This window comes from Apteryx rowi, unplaced genomic scaffold (genome assembly GCF_003343035.1).
Source record: "Apteryx rowi isolate R43461 unplaced genomic scaffold, aptRow1 scaffold_1086, whole genome shotgun sequence".
In the NCBI taxonomy this organism is placed as follows: Eukaryota; Metazoa; Chordata; class Aves; order Apterygiformes; family Apterygidae; genus Apteryx; species Apteryx rowi.
In genome coordinates, this window is record NW_020447293.1 from 3198 (window position 1) to 15990 (window position 12793).

At 37.7% G+C, this 12793-nt stretch overlaps 1 protein-coding gene across 1 annotated transcript in view; it reads left to right on the plus strand.

The window, feature by feature from the left end:
- Nucleotides 1-1062: 1062 nt before the first annotated feature.
- The window catches only part of LOC112968983 (gamma-aminobutyric acid receptor subunit gamma-1), a gene marked incomplete at its 5' end in the record, with an annotated part of 32148 nt that continues 20417 nt past the window's right edge, over nucleotides 1063-12793 (plus strand). The window contains one exon of the mRNA XM_026071805.1: nucleotides 1063-1130. Within this exon, the coding sequence (XP_025927590.1) occupies nucleotides 1063-1130 (68 nt within the window). The remainder of the gene's footprint in view (nucleotides 1131-12793) is intronic.

Below are 12793 nucleotides of genomic sequence, written 5' to 3' on the forward strand. Positions count from 1 at the left end.
ATTATACTCTTACCCTCCCCCCCTTTTTTTTTCTCCTGTATGCCTGTTTGTGGCACAGAGTTTTAGATTTTTGAGATTTGAAAAAGCCTGTGTTACTTAAGACTTTAGGTTTGTTAAAGAACACTTGGGTGATTTCTGTTTACTGTATAAAGACATCAAATCTGATTACCTAGAGTCCCTCTCCTATGAAATCGAAGTACCATTTTGCTTGTATTTCCTCCCTTTTCCATGCAAAGATGGACAGAGATGCTTCATTTTAACCATTAAATTATGGGAGAAAGACCAGCAGAGCTTTATGCCACTGGGGACTAGAACATGATATGTCACTTATAATTTGTGCCTTTCTCTAAATGTCCTGCATTATAAGAAGATGATATCTTTAAAACAATTTTTGTCAGCCATTGGAGAGTAGTTTCATTTCTGTTTTAAAAAAAAATAAATATGGAAATATTTAACTTTCGTTTGATGAGCTTTTAATTTGATGTGTGAAGCAGTGTGTTGATCAAGCTGATGAAAGGACATTAATAATCCTTAAGTGTGGTATAATTGCATGAATTGAAGAAATCTGTGGCTAAAAGTTATTTTATTTTTGTTACGCATCTTCAAATAGGAATCGACAGAAAGCACTGCATATTGATGTTTTGCAGTTGATAAATACTGCTGCTCCCAGGCCCCATGGTTTGTTATATAAACAACATTTTCCAGATATTTTCTTTGTTCTACTTATAAATCATTTTTTATGTTGGAAGATATATTTTTTTTGTTTCCCTTCCTTTACTTTTTGTATTTTTGATGTCTTTGTGCTCACAAAACATAGATTGGGGTTTCATTAAGAAGTAAAAAAATTATCTTGATAATTGTAATTTAGTTTATGTAGAATAAGGGAGCCAAGTTATATATGATTCTTTGCCTAATGAACAGACAACACACCAGAGACTTAATTTTTCTGAATTTAATTTAAAAAATCAGGTTTATTGTTGTTTTTAATAGATAGGTTAAATAACCCTAACAATGTAAAGAGTTGATTAAATATGTAATTATTATGGTTACTGTTTTGTTTAGTGAGAACTACGGTAATTGAAACAGATGTCTATGTTAACAGCATTGGCCCGGTTGACCCAATCAATATGGTAAGTTCTGATTATTGACTGAAAACATTGTCTGAAAGATGCTATGGGTTAATATTATGAGGAAATTCTACTCTCACTCAAATAAGCTGCTTTAATAATTTGTTACTGTGTATACCTGTACTGTTGAATATGAGCATTACAGAAACATTTCAGACTCTCTACTTGAAATTGTAATTTTTTTCTTTGTATTTCTTCAAAAAAATGACACCATTGTGAGTACATTGTATCAGGTCCTTATTTTGGTTGATGCTGAACATTGTCACTATGCTTGTTTACGCTTGGTGTGTCTCTGGCCCAGTATACTCTATTGCCTAGAGCTGCTCTTCAGAGAGTAAGAAAAATAACCACTGACCTCGTATTTGTGAAAAAAGCTGTTTTCAGTGCAGTCATTCTTTTATTAGTTTATAGGAAACAAAATTTGAAATTAGCACTTTTGGCCTCCTTTTTCCATCTCATATTTAGTCTTAGAGGTCCTCTTCTGAGTGTGTGTGTGTGTGTGTGTGTGTGCGCGTACCTCAGCTGGTGTCGTCAGCGGTGAAGTAGTGCATCTCATCTGGTTTCAAAGTAGGCATGTTAATATACAGCAGTTGGAATCTGATCCATCTATTTGGTACAAATACTGAATTAACAGCACTTACTATGAAGTTGAGTCTGTGGCATTTTCTTGAATTAGTTAAATTATTTTCTGTCACAAAATGCATTGTCTGAAACAGTGGTGTCGAAGGCTTTAAAAAGGCCCCATTGCGTGACTTCTCCTGACAAGTGGTGCCCAGCATTGGCTGCGGCTCCAGCAGGCAGGTCACGAGCCGAAGGACTGAGCCTGTGCCTGGCCCTCGAGCAAGCTTGAGCTCACCTCCCTCCTGCCTTTTTCCTATTCCAGCTCCTTCCAGCAGTGCTCACAGTTTTTTGCATGTGTGGCAAATGGGTATTTTTGTCAAATCAGATGCTGAAATATGACAGAGTAGGTAGCTTCTGAGCATTTGGCAAAACCACATTAGTTCTAAATGATTATTAAGGATCTTGCGATTTGCACGTAGTATGTCATCATGCTCGCTGTGAATATAAACTTCCTGATGTGAAACCAAGCAGAAAAGGCCTGTGGCATGTAGATACTAGGGATAAAGGTGCCAAAAGTAGATGATACTGCTCTGTGGCAAGGGATATTCATTCTACTGTTAACAGTCTAGTGAGGCTGGGGTTGTCATTAACGGCAGCTGTGGCAGGTGATTCTGCGACTCTGGCCAGGGCTATATGTAAAGAACTGAAAGAAAGCAGAAGAGCAATGCAGTGGGGGAAACTTTTCCCCTTTCTGTGTCCAGTATAAATGGTTTCTCTGGTTCCGTCTGTCTTTCTATTGCAGTCTTTCTCTTTCTGTCCATCCTCTCCTCTTCTAAAGGGATTTATTGTGGGAGCAAAATATGTGGACAGGCAGTGACCTGTAAGGAACAAGTAGCATATAGTAGAAGGCTTCCTCTGCCAGTGGGTCAGTCAAGTATCTGTGAGGTACTGCATGCAGTAGGATGGAAAATGGGAAACGGTTAGAGCTCCTGATTTTTGTAAAAATAAATAGTAACGCTAAAGCATGTCACAAAAGGGTAGTAAGGTAAATTCCACTGACACATGGAACTTTAAGAAGTATTCTATGGTTTTTAAAAATGGGCAGAGAACTACTTAGCAATTTAAATTATAGTCTAAGGGCACTGTGGCCTCCAGAAAATTGCTTTCACTGGGCTTGGACACCAGGAACTTGGATCATATGAGCATCTAATATCACTACAAAAATCATAATTTTGTGAAAATAAATAAAGCCATATATATGCAAATAATTTTAAGGCTTCCAACAAAGGTGTTTTTAATCTAGGAAAGAGCATTATCAGCAAAAAATAATTACAGATTTGACCCTGTGAGCTCTGCTCATGTGAGCTGTCTGTTTCATTGTGCATGCATTTTCCCTGGAGTCAGTACTGTTTGAGGTTGTTAACCAAAATTCCAAAAATTACTTTCATCTTCAGGGCTGTCCTTAGCCTTTCGCTTTATCTCTTTACATGAGAACACATATATGGTTCCCCATTGGGTTATTCATTTGCCAGATATTTTAATTCACTCTGGCATATGATGTCCTTTTATTGTTTAGTTTGTTCCAGTGGCATGATGTAGAGAGTTTATTTTTTTTGGAGGGGGGGATACAATTTGTTGTTGAAGCTCAGAGGAGCTTCAGAGGACACTCATCATGAGAGAAAACTTATTTATTTTATTATTTCAGTCTGTTTTCCTCCTGCTATCTGATGGAGTCTTTCATACTTTCATAGAAGGGAGGCTTTAAGTGTATGTGTGACATTCATTAGAATTTGCCTTTGAAGGTTGTTGAGTTTTGGCTTTTGGTATTTAATTTAACAAAAATCTACATAATATTCTAAATGATATAGACATCTCATGCATAAAAGATGTTTTCCTACAGCATGTGGTCTCTCTGTGTACCCACAATTACCAGGTGCCTGAGTAAATATTTTTAACAAGCGTCCGGATCAGCAAAGTACTTAGACTCTGAATACTCATTAAGCCTACAGATTTTTGAATCCGTCTTTCAGAGCTAGCCTGTGTTATGCATCATGCAACAGTCATGTAAAGTATGGCTAAGTGCATTTTCATGGCAAAAGCCTTGATCCCCAAGAGCTCTGGAGTGATGTAGGGTTCTCTTAGTGGAATTCAGAGCTGTGATGAATGTTTGAGCCTGATTTTCGTCTCTGTGGAAGCTCATTCAGTTGAGCACTTAGTGTAGATGTGCTGGGCTCTTCCTACCTTTCTCTTTCCTTCCAGCCTAGGACCAAGGTAAAAAAAAGGCACTCTCATGGTGGTATGAGTAGCACAGTCTGGTGTCTCTCTCCATGTAGAAATGTTGTATGTTGATCCATGTTGTCTGTGGGCCTCATTAGCTTTCTCTGCCTTGTATTTGTTCCTTCAAAGAATAACATTTTGTGTTATCAGTGTCCAAGGGATGCAGATTTCCCCTGCTACTGCCTGTAGCAGAACTGCGTCAGTGCCTTGGCTTTTGTGGTTTGATGAGACTGTGCAAATGTGTAATTCAGTGGGTTGAGAGAGGCATGACAGCCCTCCAAAACATTTATACCTTTAACTAAGAGAATTTCTGATCTTGTAAAACTAACAGAATACCAGATATTGTAATCTCTATTTGATCAAAAGTCTCATTACAATGAAAGACTACTACCCCAAATAGGAGAAATCTGTGGAGAAGGAATACTGGAGCAGTTCCTTAAGTAAGAAATAGTAGTACGTTATTGTGTCAAAAATTAAGAACAAAGAGCAAAGTTTATACTTTTTCTGCCCTTAAAGTATATCTAATCAAGTTTCATATGGTAAACAGCAGAGAAGTACTCAAATAACAGGGAATGAGGAAAGAGTTAAAGAGGCAGATCATTTCAATAAAGATATGTGGGCATCATGACTGGTAGATAGAAAGATTAAAAAAATAGCTAAATGAAAGTGCTCTACCTGTCTATCTATTTCTTTCTCTGTTTATATCTATCTATTTATGTGTGTAGAGGTATGCATGTATATATGTTTACAGAGAGAGAGAGGGAGAGAGAGGAAAATAGTATGTTTTAAAATTTCTTTGCTGATTTATGTATTTCTAAATCATGATTTAACATTTTGGAGCATTATGGTATCATTGCCATTTGAGTGTGTCTGAGGAGGGGTACATGTGTGTTTTTTTCCTGGATGTGTATGCTGGTGATGCTTTTCATTCAGCTTTTGTATTTATTAATGGAACTCCAGACTGAAATTTCTAGGAGAAATTTCTATGATTGCACTTCACTGAAGCAGTTTGGTTCCCCTGTTATTTCCAACATTTCTGTTTCTTCTGCAGATGTTGTAGCTTTTGTTGTATGATCTTTGCTAGTTATCCATTGAAGGCTACTGTGATGGCAAGCTGAAGGCGATACTTTGAAGCCTAGCACTATTATTTTTAATAAGATAGCCAACCCGCTGAGTAGATCAGACATTCACAGAATACACAACATGTTACTGCATGACCTGGACACTGTTGGGGTACAAGTTTTCCTGTCATACTCTACCATTTATGACTTTGAATGGAATGTGCTGATGGTCAATTTTAAGTAAGCCTTGACTTTTAAATTCCATTTTATTCTCAAATTGCAGTAACTAGCAGCAGATTTTTGTTTTTGTTTTGGTATCCAAATATCAACGTGTCCAGTGTTCTATTACAAATCAAGTGGTGGTGTATTCTTCCTCCTTGTGGATGATGCTTTGTGGCCAGGTGCRTCACTGCACTTAACCTCCTAGTCACTAAGTTTGTACTGGAAAGGTTCTGTACTCTTACTTTGCAGTGCCAGATAATTTACATTGGACACACCAGAATATAAATATTCATCACCCAAAGTTATATTATCTGAAGGTACCCTGAAATCCAGTGCTGAGAGATGCAAGTTCTAGTATTTTGTAAATCAATGTATTTATCACTCTGTTCTTGAATGATATTGTGTCCTATTAATGAATGAATAGTAACTAGTGTAAATTAAAGATGAGGCTTTGAAAGACACAGAAATAGATATTGGAATTAGCAAGAAGGCTGTGATCCTGCACACACTGAGGCACGTACTTCAGTTTATGTGTGCGTTGTATTCCATTGATTTAAGGATTTAACAAACAAAAATCCAAAACAAGAAGCACATAAAAGGAAAAATGCACACAGACAAATGAAACTCTTTTGTTTTAGAAAGCTGTGTTTCTAAGTGAGCACAGAATCTAGTTCTGTATAAGACACACAAATGTAACAAATCATAATGCTATTCAAATCCTGCAGTGTATAGTAGTATTTCAGGACTGGGAGAACACTGCCTGACAGGGCTCATCATGGTTTGTGAACTGCGTTTGAAGCTTTTTCTGGAGGCTGGAATTCCTTTCATTTTTGAAGAAGACAATACCATTGTCTGTCTGAGCTTAGGTGACATAGGTGAGAGGAGGAGCATGATGCACTTCCGCTCGTGTTTGAGAATTTATGAAGTTTCCTAAGGTTGTATGGGGGTCTCATGCAAACACTGCGCATCTTTGGAGAGTCCATTGTGTGTATTTTACACAGATTGGTTCCAGTCTTTTTCACATGGCAGGAATACTTGTTCTTAAATGAGGACAGAAGAACCAACCAGTTCTTGTGTATTACCTGTTTCTTACTGTACAAAGTCTTTTCTGGATTGAGCTAGACTAATATGTTCTTTTGTTCAACTTACTCTTTTATTTTTATTAGAAGAGATAGATTCCAATCATTTTGGTTCCTGTCAGTACTGGAAGTAATCAGCTCTAATTGATTAGTATCAGATGAGTATTTGAGATTGGTGGTCACAATGTTCATTTACAGCAGCTGAGTAAATATTACTTCGGTAAGCCGGAGCATTGTTTTTTCTTTGTTATGAAATATATTTAAGTGTCAAAACCCACATCTGTTAGCATTCTTCCAGCTCTATGAACTTGAATCATACTGTACAAATACAATTTCACAAGTGTTCTCTGTGTTTTTCCTGAAAAAATAGCTTAAATAGATTATTCTAGCTCTTGCAGGGCAGCTAGATTGCCGAATGCTATTGCAAAGTATCTCTAAACTTACCTATCCTGTTACAGGGGAACTAGCCAAGTACAAGGTATACTCTGCTCATACTGGCTCAGCACAGCAGTTCCTATGTCACTCCCAATTTCTGTTATGATTTTGAAGGGAATGTTGAGGCATGAGGGAAAAGGCAGCCTTTGGACAGCAGGAAAATATTGCAGTAGCTTTCTGAAACCAAACCAGAGAAAARCAGTCTTTTCAGCCTGCTTTTTAAGCAGCACTCAGTATTTGTTGCTTTGCAGCTGCAGTTTGCCAGTTGTCTCTTAATAGATATGAAGTCAGAATAGATAGTTAGGGTTCCACATATGCAGCAGCAAAAAATCTATGCTCTTTGTTATAAAATATGCCCTAATTTGTGTGCACTATTTATGAATGCTATAAGCTAAAGCCGCAGTCTTTTCTAATAGTTTGCAGCTAGGCATATTTATGCTGTGGTGTGTTCTTAAATCTTGTGTATAGGACTAGTTCATGATAGAGAAATACTGTTTTTGTATAGTACCTCTGTGTCATCTAAGCCACAATTGGCATGGTTTCAATATAAATAAATAAAATATATGAAATTTACTTTGCCTTAACTTCCCTGACTTCAGTAGAGTGTGCCAGTGTATACTGTTTGAAAATCTGGTTTATATTGTCTCAGATTTTTAGAGATTTTTAGATTTTCTACAGCCACAGCAACAGCCAAACTGTCTTCAAAGTGCTTAAGGCACTTTGTGTCTTAAGATGTCAAAGTGTTCTGTATTTACATAAGGTAATTTGTTAAAGGAAAATGCAGAAGTACTGAGTTAGAGACATGGCTGGTGCTAGGAGACATTGCTGAAAAGCTTCCTCCTTATCTATGGTCAGTCTGTCAATGTGTTGTGAGCAAGTGCACTGATTTCCTRTGTTTCCAATACTTATCTATTTCGGTGTTGGTGTGAATGCACTACTTAGGCATGCCACAGAAAGAGCTCTATGCAGGATGTCTTCTGTGGTCACCTTCTTTTTCATGCTCTCACTTATTTCTTGGTAGTCTCATCCACAAATTCAACTACCATTGCATGCCAGTGGCCTGCTATTCTGTGCATCTCTTTTTCTCCAGTGTAAAATATTGGCTTGTGTCCCCGGTATCTGCTCACAGATGTTTAGTTAGCTCATTTTGCCGAAGTCAGAGCTTTAAATCTTCCTACTTTTAGCCCCTTCTGCTCTCTCCGTTGCTTTGGATAATCATTATTCTGTCTGTCATTCAGTCTTGAAACCTAAAAATATTCTGATGTGCTGGATTATAGGACCAGGAGCAAGGTCTCAGTTGGAGTCTTGCAAATTCTTATTGCAAAGCAACTTTGAGATTTTTTTTAAATTATTTTTATTTTTAAAATCCATCCGTCAAGCTGAATGTCTTGTCCAGACACCCATTGTTACAATAACATTTTTTTTCATAGCCTTTCCAACTGTAGTCTTGCTCCACTCGTACCATGTAGAGAATTCCTACAAAGAGACTTTTCTGCTGTTTCTGCCAGATGCTTTGTTGCCCATGCCCCTCCTCTGGCTCCTCTTTCAAACTGGACCTCACACACAAATTGCTTCCCTCCACTTTCAAGGCACTTCAAAGCCTATCCCCAGCCATTTTTCCCCTGTTATTAGCAAGAGGCTAGTTTCTACCTCAGATCTCACTAGCTTCTGTTCCCTTTCTTTCAACTTTTCAAACCAAGTGTTTTCTCCCAAGCTTCCTCTTCATGCTTGAAAGAGACTTTCTATAAATGTCTACAAAGCTGCTTCATTGTTTCTCATCATGTTCCCATTTAAACTTTCTTTTTCTGTGGAGTTTACTGCAAATGACTAAGCTTTTGCTGTGCTAAAATCACTACTTGCAATTCTGACTGATATTGGATTCTCTGTTTCCTATTACTTACCCCCTTACTGTCTGTCCAGAACTTGTCTTTTATCTTAAATTTAAACTGCAGGTGCTTCAAAGAAGGCTTGTCTTCTATATATGTATCATTGAGTGCCTGCACAATTCAGCTGTGATCTGAGATTATCTAAACCAAGAATAATGCTCATATGAATACCAAATTAATATACCACATAGSACTTCACTGTGAGGATAAAGATATTGATTAGTGCTGAAGCTAAACCAAACAGTGCTTTGCTAATACTTTTCTCTCAAACCACATGGATTGCTTGACCACTCAGTAGCACAGGTTGTTACGTACGATGCCTTACTGTCTGCTCCAGATACTTTCTGTATGCTTCTGCTGTGGTTGTCTGTCTTGTGCCTGCGGCTGAAACAAGCTACTTTTAATTCTTTGTCTTGTAGCTCTTATCTGCCCTTGTGTCAAATAGTTTATAAACATTTTGGAGAACATTACATACCTGTTCCTTGTTGTTAATTCCTAAACTGTCATCTTTAAACATTGTGCTGCTGTATTCCAGTTGTGGAAATAATTCTGCTGGTCTAGATTTGCCCTGGGTTTACAGGAAGAAAGATAAGGAATGTGCTTTGAGTGCTACAATTGCTTGAACTCATCTAGGAACTGTGCTTGGCAATAGTCAAAGCAAGTCACTGCTGGCTCCTTTACTGCTGTGCTCCAGGGGAAAGCTGCTGTCATTCATTGACCCTTCAGTGGCTAGTGCCAGGATTTATGCTGCAAATTTCATCTTCTGACAAAGGCTTGGCAGCTGGTGAAACAGGAGTTTTTCCTCACAGTGTGCACTGTGGGAAGTTCACTTTACAAAGCAGGGCTGGGGTCTGGATGTCCTTTCCTACAGCTGCATCTCCTTCTTGTTTACCAAGGAAGCAGACCCACTTTTGGAGAGAGTGTTTGCCCTAATCCCCTATTACTAGGGGTGAATGTGCTGACAAAATAGCTATTAGGAAATTCTGTGTGCTTTTTCTAGTGAGTGAATGTAACTTCCTCGCCAACTGATTTTGACTTTCATTGCTTTTATTCTGTTGTAGTATATCCTTAAACTTCATTAAAGCTCATATATTCTTGCTGGTTATTTCACCTGCTGTTGAAAATGCATGTCTGAAGCATTATTTTTTTGGCTAGTCTGGAGCTTGTCATTCACTGACATACAATAATTGCTGCATGAGATTTTAGTTTTCTGAAAAACAAGTGTCTCTATTGTAATGTTTTTTTCCCACAATATCTGGTGTGTAAAGCAGAAATTAACTATCGGTGGTCAATATTATTATGAACTCAACTGTCCACAGCTTCTCTATTCAGAAAGCCATGTATTCATGCCTTCATTCATATATTCAAGTACTAATACTGATATGCCACAAAGTGTGATATTATGTTATCTTCTCTGTTCCTTCCTAGGGGCCGATAAATAAATAGAAGCTCTTTTAGGAAGCTCTTAAAAGCTGTCCCTGCTCTTATACCTTCAGTGTTGCACATTGACATACACAGTTGCATGACTGCCTCAGCAATTGGAAAGCTAGACTGCGAAGAGAGCTATATTCCTCGTAGGAGTGCATATCTCACAGGGGTTGCAGGGTAGAAACCAAACCCAGATAAATCTCCTGGCCATCAATGTTAGGGTTTTGGAGCATGGCAGGAGAATCATGGAAATAAAAGACCAAACAGTAACTGTGCATGTAATCTTGCTTTAAAAGCAATTGCACCGTACAGAAAGGCAAAACATCATGTTTGAGACCTTATAACTTATTTATAAAAGGAAATTGTAGAAAACCATGTATGCTTGACTGATGTACAGTTTTGTCTCTGAAGTTGTTTGTGGGACCACTTCTGGCTCCTTGAGTATCTCTAGTTACATGAAAGTAGATGTAGCTACAGAATTTAGAAAGTATAGCTAATGGAGTTTATAAACGACTGTTCTCAGCCTCAAAGAAACTGAACCCTCAATCCTTATAAAAATTCACTCCTGAGTTTTTAATATGTATGTATGTATTTATTTTTTGGTCTGACTTGTCTTCTCCAGTTCTTTCTTTAATTTAATGTTTGTTTAGGAATGACAGTGACTGAAATATTCAAACTTTAATTTAAAAAACAAAACAAAACATTTGTATTGTTTTGAGTGTGGGAATGAATAGAGATTAGATATATATAGATGTATACCATCTACTTTCTCTCCTCATGCTTATCTCTCTTCAGAAGGCCAACATCTAAGCTGATTAAATAAAAGCAGAAACTTTGCAGAAGTGCTTTAGTTACTTTTCTAGATAATCTTTTGACTAGTTGGCAAGATTTTTATTATAGTTTCTAATCTACAAAGCTTTTAAATAAATCTTGCCTTTTATTCATATTGTTGTTTGCATCTGTCCATTTGCATGTTCAAAATAAGGACTGGATAAGCACAGATGCCAAATTGTGATGTGAAGAGTGATAGATTTCTTCTGTATTGTGACAAAGTAGTTGTCTCTGTACTGCCTCATCTTCTGTAGACAATTTGCTGTATTTCCTATTATCCTGTGCATATGTTCTCCTAGGATCTTCCAGTGTGATTATCTGTACAGTTATAACAATCTGACTGGTTAAAAGACACTGGGAGCAGATGCTGTGCACTTTTGTTCAGTGTATTTCCTACAACACCCACCTCTTCTACAGCTGTGGTATCAGTAGTCTAATATTAGATGTAGACGCCAGAGTCATTGTGATTTGTTGGATCTTTTAGATCTCACTCCTGGATCTGTGAGTGAGCAAACTAAAATGGCTTGCTAAAACAAGAAATTTAACTTTTGCTTCAGTCCCAGCCATGCGATTCAACCCTTGGTGAAACCATAGTTGAGCCTGAAGCAACTCAAAGTCTTTTTTTTAAGGGCTTTGAAAGTAGCCCACCAAGGAGAGCAACCATGTTTTAGACGTTTTGTTAGAGCAGTTATACATCAAAGATTGCAGAGCATTTTAATACTTAAAAGCACTTTATTGATGTCCAGAGGTTTTGGGGAGGGAGAAGGAAAAGGTCATGCTGGCAAGATGCTGATTAATCAGCTAGTGCATGTTGCTTTATTCTGTGCTTATCTCTTAGGAGACTACGCTGTTACCAGTTTTGTCTATGACTGTCTTAATCTCATAAACCTCTTAATCATCATATTAAACAGAGTCTTTGAAATTAAATCACAGCTCTTCATGTTGAAACATACAGGTTGGTAGAATATTTTGTTTAATTTCCCTTAAAGAAGAAGAAAGCAGAGAGTGGCAGAAATGAAGCTTTCCCTTTGTTCAATTTCTTTCTGAAATATTGCCTCCCATTAAGTTCCAGTTTAACAAATTGAAACAGATAACTGAATAAATTGAAGAAACTTGAGGAAAAATATTATGGATTATAATATAAGATGAATAAGATGAAGTCATGTCACACTCAGAAGTTGAACCAAGTTCAGGGGCTTGTTATGAAACAGATTTCTGAATTAGCATGTTGCATTCCCGAAAACTTCAGGTGCACTTCAGGTGAAGTTTTGAATCTGGCAAAAAAGCTAGGACAGATCTCTAGGCGAAGATGAAATGAGATGAGGGTGTTTTTTCTCCTTTGTCTCTGAAACTCAGTTGTACTGAACTGTGTTGCAGGCCTATAGCTGACTAATGCAAACTTTCAGCTATTATTTTGGATTTTGATTTTAGGACCTGTCACTGTATTTGTGTTTGCCCCCCAGAAAACAAGGTGTTTTATAACACAAAATGTGTTGCAGTTAACGTGGCCCAGCCAGCAATTTAGCTACTTATTACTTGACTTCTCCATACTTCTTACTGTGGAATATCAAATCAGTTGCGAGACTGCCAGACAAAATATCCAAGAACAAATAGTTTTCTGCTTTGTGTGATTTTTATTTTTTTTTTCATCCCTATTGATCACAGAATCACAGAATGGTTGAGGTTGGAAGGGACCTCTGGAGATCATCTAGTCCAACCCCCCTGCTCAAGCAGGGTCACCTAGAGCACGTTGCACAGGATCGCATCCAGGCGCGTTTTGAATATCTCCAGAGAAGGAGACTCCACCACCTCTCTGGGCAACCTGTTCCAGTGCTCTGTCACCCTCACAGTGAAAAAGTTTTTCCTCATGTTCAGATGGAATTGTC